Here is a 13,532-nt window from a genome sequence, read left to right on the forward strand (position 1 = left end):
CAAATTAGTAGCAGAATTCAAATTGCCACCTCATATTTTCCATTTCCAAGTTATTCTTTCTGTGAAGAACTCGCTATTACATTAGGATTGGCTCTCATAGTGAACTGCTTTCTTTAATTCCAGCAATATTCTTCTTGGGGAGGAAGGAGCAACCCGATTTTAGAGCATAGAGTGCAACCCAAGACGGTTTACCTAACGTCTCAAGCCAAATTTCTCTATATTTTGATGTTTGGCCCAGATTTGTTACCAAATTATCTTTATCTCAGGGAACGCAACATACGATGAGCATATGGGCATCAAATTTGCCTTGCGCATACGGTTCTATTTATTTTAGGTCTTGGCTAAAGATAGCTATAGTTTTCTTTTGGAGACCTAGGGGTTGATTATGAGTTTGGCGGACGGAAAACTCGTCCCCAGACTCCCGACAGGGTGTCGCTGCCTGCGTGGTGACCTCCTTGCCGGAGCTGTCATGGGTTTCCTGCTAGGTTGACGTGCGGAAACCTACATTTCCGCTCGCTGGCCTTGCGGTAAACAGGCTACTGCATTGTTTCCGGCTCGTAATTGAGCCGGCAGCAATGTTGTCGCATGGAGGGTGCACCAGCACCCTCGCAATGTTCACTTTCTGCAAAGCAGACAGTGAACTTTGCGACAGTGCTGGCCAGAGAGGGCCCCTGCACTGCCCATGCCAAGTACATGGGCAGTGCAGGGGGGACCCTGTACCTTTTCTCCACCAATCTTTTCATGGTGGTGCTTCTGCCATGAAACCTCTGTCAGAGAACAAAGTCATAATCACCAGGGCAGCACTGCTTGCTGCTTGTAGTGCTGCTCTGACAAATTAGGACCTCCGCCACCGCCGGGATCCAAGATCCTGGCGGAGCTGGTGGTTCCCTGGCGGTCCAACCGCCAGGGTTGTAGTGTGGCAGTCTATAGACCTCCACACTCATAATAACCCTTATTGTTTCCAATACATCACATACACATAGGGCAGTATTGGTGTCCGCCCTTTGCTCATGATTGCTGGGTGGCTTTGTTTTCTGTCTAACTTCGTTGCTCCTAATTCAGTGGCTTTCCTCCCTGTTTTTGTGTTCGTTCTGCCCAGGAGCATTTAGTTCTTACAGTGATTGATTGGTTTGTTTTTCCTTTTACTGCTATCTGATCATGCATTGCAGTGCCTTTGATAAATTTTGTCTGTCTGTCTCTCTGCTACCATTTTCCTCTCGTTTCACCCAATGCCCCTATTTTTTTAATCCTCTTCAATTTTCCATAATCCCAGCATCCTCTTGCTACCTCTCACTCCCAAAATCCTCACTAATTTTGGCCTGGTCACCACACTGTCCATGAGTGACCATCCTACAATGCTTCTTGACCACTTCATGATGACTTCCCTCCTGTGCATATGCACACCTTGTACGATGGGCATCTATGATTGTTTTTTTATTATTTGAACAAATCCCGTTCAAAGATGTCCCTTGCAAATGCATGTGCATTCAGAGCAGCCATCTCTACATAGGATTTAATAAAATAATGTAAAATGCATTCAAAGAGAGCCACTGCTGATCGGCGCACATCAACAATAAAAGTCTTTCTAATGGCATTCGTTAATGTAAGCAGTTGTTCCCCATTTTGGAGGAACACCGATAAAGGTCAGGCTTTGCAGTAGTGATACCGGCTGGTAAATTTAATTTCGACCCTTTGGTATCTCCGCAGCAAAGTCTGGTCAACTCTTAATGAGGGCCAAAGTATTCTACAGAATAGTCTGCTCACACATACACAATTCTAATTATTATGGTTCTATATGTAAAATTGTTATTCACCATTTGAAATTACCCTTTAGGTCCTGGAGTTTTATTATCTATAAATAACTGGTGAGGCTCCTTTTCCAGTGCTCGATAGAAAGTACGTCACTTTCTGTTAACAATGTATGGGATACGAAGCCTAAGTAGAGTAGACATGGATTAGTATCTCAAAGGCAGCACAAGGCAGTAGCAAATATGACCCAAGGATTTGGGGTGGTTACAGGAAAGAGGGGTCATTTGAAGATGATAATTTCAGAGAAGGGTGGAAAGAAAAGTAGCCTGGAACTCAAGGAGAGTATGTATTTTAGAAGAATGTTTGTAGACATGTCGATGTGTGTGAGTGCTTACATATGTGAAATTCTGGCTATTGTGGCCAAAAGTTAAATGTTTTTACAGGTAAAATAAAATAATTTTGCCATTTGCATGGAATCATTGCAGTCAATGGCTGCTCTAAGAATGATTAATAGTGATAGTGCTCCGAATCATGAGTAAGGCTGGGAGCTTTTGCAGTTCCAGGTGCAAAGGACATCGTCAAGAAGGTCTCATTTTAGGAACAGATATTAGAGGGTGCTGGCACCTCCAATCTGAGTTTTGATTTGTTTCAGGGAAGTAGGTACTCTCACAGTAAGCTCAAGATTTTCCCTGATATGGGTGTCTTTGCAGGAGAGATCAGCTACTTTGAAAGTGATGCAGGCTAAGCGAGGTCTTGAACACTCCTATCAGACCAGTTGAAACTATGTGAAGTCAGTATCTCTCAAAAGTAGTAACAGCAAGAATCATATTCGCAAGTGTCAGAACCCCTCTCAGAGGGCCCTGGGGCACGCCAGGGCACTGGGCCCAACCGTGCTGGTTAAGGCCTTTTACTTCTTATGTCCCAGGGCTCGACCTACTATGGCTCATGCTCAACTGGGCCAAGAACCCTTTCTGCACTTGACTTTCAAGGGTAGCTGTGAGCGGGCAATTAAGGCTCCCTCGGGAGGCAACTGGGGGATATAGATGCAGGTCAGTGAACACGACTCATAAAGCAAAATGCAAACAATATGAACAATAAATCATTGTCCAGCCAAATTCTTGCTAATATATGAAAATTACATATTATTATATTTTATTTCTAACTCTACACATGCAAAGCAATGTGACATTTACATGCAATAGCATGATACCCCATGAGGTTGGGGCTCTGGTAGTTGTCAGGTGACCCCCTGTCCCACCCTCTTTCGTGTAACGTGTTCAAGGTTATTCCCCACCCACTTGTGGCTTTATCAGGGAATGCTAACTATCAGAGTTCTCCCTTCTGAGCTATTATGAACTTAGGGCCTGATTTAGATATTGGCGGACCAGTCACTCCATCACAAAGGTGGCAGATATCCCATCCGCCGAAATCTAAATCCCTAAAACCTATGGGCTTTAGATTTCAGTGGACAGGAAAACCTTCACTGTTGTGAGAGAGTAACTTGTCCGCCAATATCTAATAAGGCCCTTAGTCAACAATGTCCATAGTGCCACATTTCTGTTAGCAGAAAGTCCCCCCGGGGCCCAAAGGCCCGGTTTCAGTCTCACCCTCTGTAGCGATATGGCAGTGTTCCTCAGGGCACCGAGTGTCCTTGCTCCAGTCCAGATTCCGTACGATGAAGTCAGACCGCTTGCAATAGACACGGCAGCACCCGGCAGTGCATGCTCTTCCTCCAGAGCGGCGCTGTCAGTCAGTTTCCCATGATCACAAGAGGTTAGTTGTTCTTCCCCCTTGCGAAAGAGGGAGTTTGCTGGTGTGATCTTTCAGCTTCTGACCAGAGCTCCCACAAAGGTGAAACACCCTTTGTGGCATATCAGCGAACTTCGGGGACTTCGTCACAGCAGGTCTCCTTCTGTCTGGAGCAACAGCATGAAATCTAGCCCAAAGTGGTAACAACAGTCCCATCTTGCACATGGGGCTGCAGCAATACAATCAGACTATTCGTAGGCCTCGCCCTCACTACTGCTGCACCTGCTGGAATATAGGATCTCTGATTTCCGTAGTCACAGGTCCGGCACACTTGGCCCAAACTCAGTTCACCAGTGACCCTCCCTGATATACAGGGTCAACGTTGCTTGATGGTGCAGCTTGGTGCTTCCTACCCAGCATTTCCGATATGCGTACAACACATGCAAGAGTTGCACAGCGAATACTGCACATGGGACTCTTTGTGCAGTTGTCTCCACAGGACTTCACTCCCTCCAACACTCTCCTCTTCCACACAAAGGACGCTGTTTTTGGTAGGCAGGCAGGCGATGGTGCTCCAGGTGTCCTGGTTGATGTTTCCTCACCCAGCTGGGAGACTAACAGGCCTTTGCCCCGAGTCCTGGTCAAAGGCAGAAGTCTTGCAGAGCTTTCCCTTCTCACACAGCCCGTCTAGCTGCTTGGCAGTTGGCAAATTTATGGGGACTCAAGCTCCCCTTCTTATAGTCCTTTCTAGTCACCAAATTTAGGGTGTTTGAAGTTTTATGCTGAGGTTCCACTCCTTTCAAGTGGACATTTCTCCTTTTCATTTTCCTTCACGAAAGAGGCCTTTCACAAAATAATTCATGAGAGTGATAAGAGTTTACACCTGGATGTCATATTTATATGTACATCAAAAATGTAATCTTAGACTTGAGATCTGTGTATGCCTATGACAAAAATCAGCATTAGGGATCCAGATGAACAGTACAGTTGGGCACTCAGGGCAGGGGTTCACGTCTCTTGTAATGTGGTGGACTTTTCTGTCCCAGCAGCAAGAAACTGCCCAATTGTGATGGAACATCAAATGAGGAGAGAATTCTTAAAGCTTTTTTCCATACCTACATCAGACTTATGCACAATGGTTCATGTTCTATAACCAAACCTGAATCTCGGAGGCAGGGCTGGTGTACTTTTTCATGTGGAGAAGTCACTTTTGAGCGCAGAATTCTTTCAAACTATGTCAATGTGTTCACATTTACGGTTGCAACTTAGGCCCTGATCATGAATCAGGCAGAGCAGAATTACTGTACTGAATTTAAATATTAATAAATAGCCGCTAAGTTGGCATTATATTCCCTAAGTTAGGGTGCATGATATTTAAAAGAAGGGCATGTAAACATTTAGGGGCAGATTGATGGAAAGTGGCACTGCACAGAGTGCAGCGCCACTTTCCTTGCGCCTCTTAGCACCCCCCTACCACCACCATGTGTGCGTCGTATTTAAAATACGGTGCACCATGGTGCAGGGTAGGGGGAAATAGCATAACTTTATGTGATGCTATTGATGTACTCTGCAGGAGTAGTGCCAAAATGTTGGCGCTACTTCTGCAGAGTACGTAGGGGCTCATTTAAATGGTATGCCCCCTTTTAACGCCTTCTCTGAGCAGACGTTAAAAGTGCCAAAAAAATGGGGCAAGGAAATCTCATAGATTTCCTTGCCCCATTTTTTCAGCCCCCCTAATGGGGGAATGCCCCCCCTTGCATACATTATGCCGAGTGCCGAGTGCAGGCATAATGTAGAGCAAGGGTTTACAAAGTGGTGCAACGTAAGCATTGCGCCACTTTGTAAATATGGTGCATGGGAAATGCCACCTTAACGCCACATTTGCATAAAAATAAATGCCGCAAATGTGGCACAAGTTGGCACTAGGGGCTTAGAAATATCACCCTTAATGTTAAACATGCCCTTACAGTGACAATGGTCTATAGACAAGTTTCACTGTAGCAGTGTTAGCTGTTCCATACGAAAGTAATGGAATATATTATTAAATTCAAGAAAGTTATCTCCTCTTAAGAACCAGCTCCAAAGTCCATTCTTGAACTTTTTTAAATATTTGTTACAAATCCAGTTCAATGATAAAGTTAAGATTTGTAACAAATATTTCATGAAAGGCAATTCTAAAAAGTTACCTTTTACCTGCCTAAAAGCCTCTAGGGGGCAATTTTCCTGACCTTCCAGCTGTCACCCAGGAGCTGAATAGCTTCTTGATTAGGTGTGAATTGGCTGAGACAAAGTGCTTGGGTGTGGGGAGGCATCTTCCTATCCCTGACAGGATGACAATCTGGGCAGTGCCCAGGAACTTAAGTATCTTTAAAGGGCCAACGGTGTCTCAGGCAGATATAGCTCACATCTGAGCCTTCCCCCATTATCATCTTTCTAGCCAGCCAGGCACCAATCCCAATGGGAGAGAGGCAGCCCCCAAAACCAGTTATGAGTGACCACAGGGGAGGGTTTGCTCATTTCCCTGTCTGCACCTCTAAGGTGGGCACAGGAGCCCTGCACAGCGGAAAAATATTCTGCCATCTATATTTTAGGTAGAGAGAGGCACTGTTGGGACTTGTGAGATGAACCATAAGGGCTGGACTTCCTCCCACTTGTACTTAGGACAAAGAGGTGGACTCCAAGGGTCAGTTGGCTGACCTCTTTTTAAGCTTCACAGACAGAAAATCTGCAAGAAGCCCATTTTTTCGAAAATAATCCAGCTGACCAGTTTCAGTGGGCCTGTTTGGACCCTGCTGTTTGATTTTGTTGGAGTGAGTCCTGACAACCAAGCACTAATCCTGATATCCTTGAAACCTTGGCTGTTGGCTGGTGTCAGAGTTTTCTCCTCCTGCCTAACCTTAAACCTGAGACTTAGAAACTTTTCCTGGATTTTTGCATCGAAAACTGAAAGAAGACAAGGACTAACCAGCCAACCCGATCTGCTGAGGATACATAACTAGTGGACCTAACTTCACAGCAGCTATGCTACGTTCTCCACAGAAGCAAATCCAATTCAGTTGGCCTGATGTTGACCAGCATCCAATGACATTGACCGTCTCTAGCCGCAGCCTAAAGCCTTGCCATGCTGAAGGAATATGACTTCCACAAAATAGTCTAAGTCCAAAGGTCAAAATCTTGACCGACCTGATAGCAAGTAGTATCAGATCGACATCAATGGCTTCCTGGACTTCACCTACAGACTTTTTCCACTTGGAGCTTTTCATGTTTTTGTGGACAGCTTCACCAGGATCTTTTCCTTCTGCACCCCTTCGACGATGACCCTGTCGTTGGATCCATCCTGCTGCCTTGACCTGCTGAAGACTTTGTCTTCTCGAAATTTTCTTAGTCAAAATGTACCTCTTTGATTGAGATCAACCTGGTCTTTGTTCCTGACCCACTTATCTTTGATCTGATCTAGTGCAGTTGACACGTTGCAGGTTTTGGTGCTAGTTTTATTTAAAACTTTAAAAATGTATATCTCCGGTTCTCCATATTGGAGTTTTGTATGTTTGTTAAAATCTTCTCTAGTTTTATAAATTGGAGTGGGATATTTATTGTGTTGTATTTTTAACTTTTTAACTGTTTGTAATGCTTTACACATTTTTTTAAGTAAAGCCTATCTGCCTGGCACCATAAATACGAGTGGTTGAACTCGGGTTTAAATTACAGAAACCTTTACTGGACCTAACAAGAATAGTGCCATTACTTGTGATAGACTACCATACTGAAAAGGTAATAATCCACTTTGTCGCAATCATAAGTAGAACGGTGATCCCACACCAGGTGTTCTGTGTGCTGGACCACTAGACACCGTTTTTACCAGACAGTAATTCTGCCTGGTAAAATTGCATGATGCTTTACGTACAGCAGCAACCAAGCCTCATCCTCTGATTATTTTCTGGCGGGAGGAGTATTTAATGCCCCTGCCCCTTTCCTCCTCAACTCCCCACAACATCCTCCCACCACCCCATCCCACACAGAGGCTCTTGCATACATTTACCACCTACTATGCAGTAAACCCTACGGAAATGGGAATTCTGTGTTGTTTTAAACAGTGGCTCCAGTTCCACATTGAATTTTTTCATTCCATGGTAACTCTTAATTGCATGGTCTTTGTGCGGTGTTAGTGCATGGTACTTTAAATTTCACATGCAGATTTTCCATCCAGACACTACTGTGCAACTCATAATCAGACCCTAACAGATCTGGTAGAAGGCATTCAGGCAGCAATTTCAGAAGGTAGCAATGAAAATCCAATGCAAATGAAATGAAATCACACACAAATGTTTTGGTGCCTTTTTGTAATTATGTATGTGTGTACGTATAAGGTACTTCTACAGTGCAAACATAGCCAAAAGACAGTAGAGTGCCATACATGGTCAAAGATAAGCATAAAGTCAACCAGAAATATGAGAGGAAGCTGAGTTTGGGCCGGTTAATCAATTGTGATGTAGTGTTCTTTAAAGAGATGAGTCCTCAACTCATTCCTAAATTGGAGCAGTGTTGGGGCAGTCTTGATGGGAATGGGGATAATATTCTAGATCCTCAGTGGATATATGGAAAAGGCGTGTTGTCTTGTGTTTTTCTTTTTTACACTTCTTAGTATGCAGTCTGCTGGCTATTGACTCATCTATATTTTTTCACTGACGAAGATCACGTTGCACTGACTGAGGATGGATAGTTCATTGTTGACAAGATCTTTGAAGTACAAGGGGGCTGTAGGCTTTGGCTTGTATTTGAGTTTTGTAATTGGGGTGTCAGCGTTCATGTAGCTTTCCAAAAAAGTATTGAAGTTGTTTAGACAGGTGCTGGTGTTGGACATGTAGTTTATATGGTCTGAGATCAGTGCAAGAGTGGCATAACAAAGGCCCCTGCAGCTACCGCAGTGTGGGGGTCCCTCTCAGTATAGTAACCTAGCATGATAGCTCCTTAGTGAGTCGGGGGGCACTCCATGTACTTTGCAGGGGGCCCCCTCAAGTTTCATTACACCAGTGCAGTTCAATGAAGAAGTCTTTAAGAAGTCTGATCGTTTGGTCTTCTCTTTTGAGTCAACTTTGGTTTGTTGGTAGGATGTTAGGATGCTGAGAAAGAGGTAGTTATGGCAAAATGGTCAGTACTATACATGGGTACATGGATATGAGTGGTTTACATTGGATTATTGGTGACACGATCAAGCATGTGGCTTTGGAGTGTGTTGTCTGTGTGACATGCTGCACCATGTTGATCAAAGCAATAAGGTTGACAAGGGTGTTGCTTGTTTTTTTAGCTTAAGTGTTTAGGGAGTTGGGGTCACATAAAGATCTGAGAATTCATCAATAAAGTTCTTGCTTTGATTGGGAGACCTGTAGATATAATGCAAGGTGGTGGTCTCAGTTGCAGATTGTGGGAACTGGCATGTCAACAAATCCATGGAGTTGAGTGGTACTAGCTTGCATAGGGCACAGGACCAGGAGAGTTTATGGATAACAGTGAAGCCCCCTTCCTTCTTGTGTGCACGGTCTACACAATCGATGCTGGATCTTGTGGAAAGAATGATGTCTAGGTTGTGTGGGGAAGGAGGCATGAACAGTGGTTCTGTGTCAAAGAGGCCATAAAGCATCTCATAGGTGATGAGGTCTGTGATGTCTGGTGCATGGAACACTGCAGATTAAGCATTAATGAGCATAAGATGAAGTTTGTGTTCTGTGTTTTGATGGTGTGTAGTTACAAGTGGAATGTGCAGTGTGTGTCTATGTGTTGTGCAGATGCTATGAATGTGTGTGATCTGTCTCTATTTTAGTGTGATCGGGTGATTGGTAGTATGGGGAACTGGTTGATGCACATAATTATATTCTACCTTGTAAGTAAGAGGTTGTAGCGCAAGGCCCTTCCAGACCCCAGCAGGCCGAACCCAACAACACTCTTGTCTGTGTCTGGTCTTTATTGGGGATGCCCCAGTGATAAGATGCTTTGAAGAGTTGACTGAAGTAGAGAGAAGGCACAAAGTCCTGCACAGATGTATGATGGGAAATGCAGTGGTGCCACTTTAAATGCAGATGAATGATAGGAAATGAAGTCCTTTTGCTTGGCTTCTTCGTTTAAATAGAGTTTTGACTGGAGACCATTTATTGACTTCCGACACAGCTGGATGATGGGAAAGCCAATGATGTCACTTTCTGTGCAGATGTGTGATGGGAAATGCATTGGTGTCACTTCCTGGAAAAATGAATGTTGAGGAATAAAGTCCTCTTGTTTGGCTCCTTCTTTAAAAAAACAGTTTGGCAGGAAAACAGTGATGTCACTTCCTACGGAGCTGGGTGTTGGGAAATGCAGTGGTATCACTTCTTGTGATGTTGGGTGATGCTCTTCTTTGTGGTTCTGAATATGCACCCGAATGGACCAGGACTATGTGGTGCTGAAAGTGTCTGAAGAATCCCAGGACATCCATGTATAAAGGAAGGAAAGACTGCACACAGAAAAATGTTTTCCCCTTTAAGTTAAAAGTAGAAATATTATTTTGTGAAATTTCTCAAGTATTTTAACAATACAGTTGCTCAAATTCTGTGCATGTGGATTTCCTGCAGTATTCAAAATCCTCAAATGTTGTGTTTGGGAACACTTTGATACACTAAAAAATTTATGAAAATCATAAACATACCTCAGCTAGACCTGACACGCCTGTGAATCAGGTCATAAACCTGAGCAATACATTGTGACATGACTCCAAAATTACCAATATACTCTTTTTAGCAGATTTGCCATCAGTTTAAGTACTGTACTGTTCGGTGTCTCTCAGAATTCCGTGAGCTTCAGACAACGTATGCAGAGCGAGAACTGATAAATCACAGTAGAACTTGCCTTTATGAATAGTACTGCCACAAACTCTAACAGAATCTCCTGTAAATATTTCTGTAGTTACTCAATGTATTCTCTTTTAGTTTGCTTACGGTTTAGAAAGCAGGCATAAAACAAATTGTCTAACATCAAGCTGAAGCATTTCTAACACTCTACTCAAAAGACAAAGAGCCATCAAATTTGATGGGAAATGAAAGCTACTGGCCTGTTATAACTTTTCTGCTCCATACCATTTTGCATAGTTTACTGTGTATGTTCTCCTGCTCTTTCTAATTGAGGTTTGCGTGTGCTTCTGACCACCGTTCTACGCTGGCCTTTTCTCCCATTCCTCAAATACCTTCTCTGGCGGAGTGGAAATTTTACATGCAAATTTGCTGTTACCATGGAGTAAATCCATGCTACTGAGGTATAATTACAAATGAAGTCCCGAGAAACGTGGAATCGACATGTGGGACAGAATTTATTGCCCATAAAACCAAACAGAATTCACAATTCCATAGGGTTTAACACATACATTTATCACCTGCATTGAGCATTGTTAAATTGATGCTTCTGCCTCAGGAAAGGGCGTGGGGAGCAGTGGAGGGAAGGGAAATGTAAGTTCTTGTGTGAGGGGCTGAGAGGGAGGTGACATTATATGCCCCATGCCAGGAAAAAATGGAGACTTGGCCGTTGCCAGCAAATCCTTGTGATATTTCTGGTCTAAATTACTACCTGATAAAATCAGGACCAGTGTTCAGCACCTGAGAAAAAATGTGCATGAACACCGTCCAACTCAGAATCAGAAAGATCTGATTGCCATACGATAATTCTGCCCCCGACTCATAATCGGGCCCTAGAATCCATTCTTATATTTTAGTTTTCATAGGCCACCTTAGTGTGAAATGTAGTATATTATAAATCTTCTTATTACTTAAGAGAGCAACAGAACAGAACACAGCAGAAAATACCATATCCTTCCATGTCATGGCATGCCATACCTTCTGAAGGGATTCACTTTAATGCATTCAATACCATTGTTTAGGTGAATTTATTTTGCTGAGCCTACTTCTATCCTTTTCTTTCACATCACAATCTCTAATTCTAGGAACAGACTACCAGGAAATGAAACATGCCTCAAGTGATTTGTATAGTCGCTTTGAGTATTTGGATGCCCAAACCAAATTCACTGATAAAACCGTTCCTTTGTTGGTCTAATTTTTCTCCATAAAACAAATTCTGTCCTAATATCAAGATCATCTGCATTGTTGGCGCAGTAAGAACACAGTCCTAGTTTAAATAGCAAAGGCAGTTAATCATTTACGATGTTGCTTTAAACTCTGTCAATGCTGATGACTGAGATAAGAAATGCTGACGCCAGTGCAAGCCTTTTTCTATCAGTCAGTTAAAAATGGTGCCCTTTTTTTCTAAGTCAAAAATTATTTGGTATTCTTCTGCTTGATTGTAAAAGTATGTTGTGAACTAGACATGTTATTAAACTCAAGCACTTTTCAATAATGAACATTTCCCATTGAACTTGTAACTAAAGTAACAGGAAAATTATTCTACCAAAATCAAACTTTTAGTCCATTTTCACTTTCCTAATCATAAGTAGTGATGTTTAGTGCTTTAAGCTCATGTTGTGTGACCACTAGTATTCATTGGCCTTATGTTTATTGGTCATATTTACTTCTCACTTGGAGTTCCCAATTGTAGGTGAACATCAGCACCACGTAGTCCCCTAGGCGTCAGAGGGATCATCAAGCAAGTGCATAAGTTACTGTCATTAGGGCATAGAGAGAAGAATTATTCTTCAGACACCCCCAAGTAACCAAATGAGTCAGATGACTATATCACTGATCTCAATGATCCTTTATTCCCTTTTTCTAAATTAGGAGCCTGCAGAATCAAGCAGAATGTGAAAAAGAAACTAGACATTGCTGTTTATTCTGGTCACACGTGTAGGGAGTTCAAACTATGGTGCTGGCCTACATAGCTCTCCTGACTCCTGATCAGGAATGAACTTCCATAAACAGGATTTAATAGTGGGATAAGTGAGGGTTGCTTCTGTGTTCGTTTTCTCTTGAAGTGTCACTTTGACTTGAGGGCCTTGTACAAGCACTAGAGCAGCATGTGGTGGGTTGCACTAGCTATTGTCAATATGGATATAATGTTCATATTTTTCTTTTTGCATCTATCAGATATCAATGAATGCACTCTCTCACCAATTTGTTCTACCAATGGGGAATGTCTGAATACAGAGGGATCCTTCCAGTGCATCTGTGAAGAAGGCTTTGTGGTCTCCACTGATGGACGCACTTGTGAAGGTAAGGATGTGATTGAAGAGATGGCAGGTACTCAGCATGTTTTCTGTTTTTAGGTGAATTTGGGACAAGCAGATCCTAGGGATTTGAAAGGGCTCTTTAACTTTAAACTCGTACATTGTGAAAAAAATAACTGTGAAAAATTGGACCTGGGTGGGCCTGTGCCTTTGTTAGGGTGACCAACTCAATCAAATACACTAGGGATACTGGCTCAAAGAGCAATCCAGTTTTTTCCCATAGCTCATTTTTAAAACATCTTTGGTTTTAAAAATTCCTGTTTATGTATGTAGTAAACAAGTCGAAGCCAGCACAAACACTCCACATGCCCACACATGCATGTAAAACATTTTCCTATGTAAATGGCTCTGGTTATACTGTAAGGAGAATCACTGATGAGAATCCAGCTAAAGAACAAGACTAGCAGGTTTACAAATTGCTTTTGGGGTTTTCATTTGACTTCTTCTATAGCAAGAATTTGTTTATTATTCTTTAAAGACAAGACTTACCAACTGAGTTGCTAAAACTATTTCTGTAAGAACACTTAATAATCAGCAGTTTTAGACAAAGATAGTAAAGCTAGATCTCCACTAAAAGCAAGCACCACTCATCAAGTTTAAACTGTAGAGATCTGTAAATGGAAAGATGTAATTATGTTCTGCATTGCATTAATTCAGATCAGTATTTCCTCTTTTCTTCACCTTCACTCATATAAAAAATAGACATTTCGAGTGGGGACATTTACTGCGTTATTCACAAAGGTAACATGCACTTTTTGAGATATTTACACCATTGAGTAGGTTTACTACTTTAGCTATTCACAAAATCTGAACGTAAGTTACTGCTAAACACAGTAGTAAG

At 42.5% G+C, this 13,532-nt stretch overlaps 1 protein-coding gene across 2 annotated transcripts in view; it reads left to right on the forward strand.

Moving 5' to 3' along the window:
- Nucleotides 1–13,532, forward strand: part of LTBP1 (latent transforming growth factor beta binding protein 1) — a 1,022,847-nt gene that overhangs the window by 884,345 nt on the left and 124,970 nt on the right. For both annotated transcript variants that reach the window (XM_069234696.1, XM_069234697.1), the window contains one exon: nt 12,552–12,677. In XM_069234696.1, coding sequence (XP_069090797.1) covers nt 12,552–12,677 — 126 coding nt within the window. The remainder of the gene's footprint in view (nt 1–12,551; nt 12,678–13,532) is intronic.

The sequence above is a fragment of the Pleurodeles waltl genome, chromosome 5 (assembly GCF_031143425.1).
Source record: "Pleurodeles waltl isolate 20211129_DDA chromosome 5, aPleWal1.hap1.20221129, whole genome shotgun sequence".
Lineage (NCBI taxonomy): Eukaryota > Metazoa > Chordata > Amphibia > Caudata > Salamandridae > Pleurodeles > Pleurodeles waltl.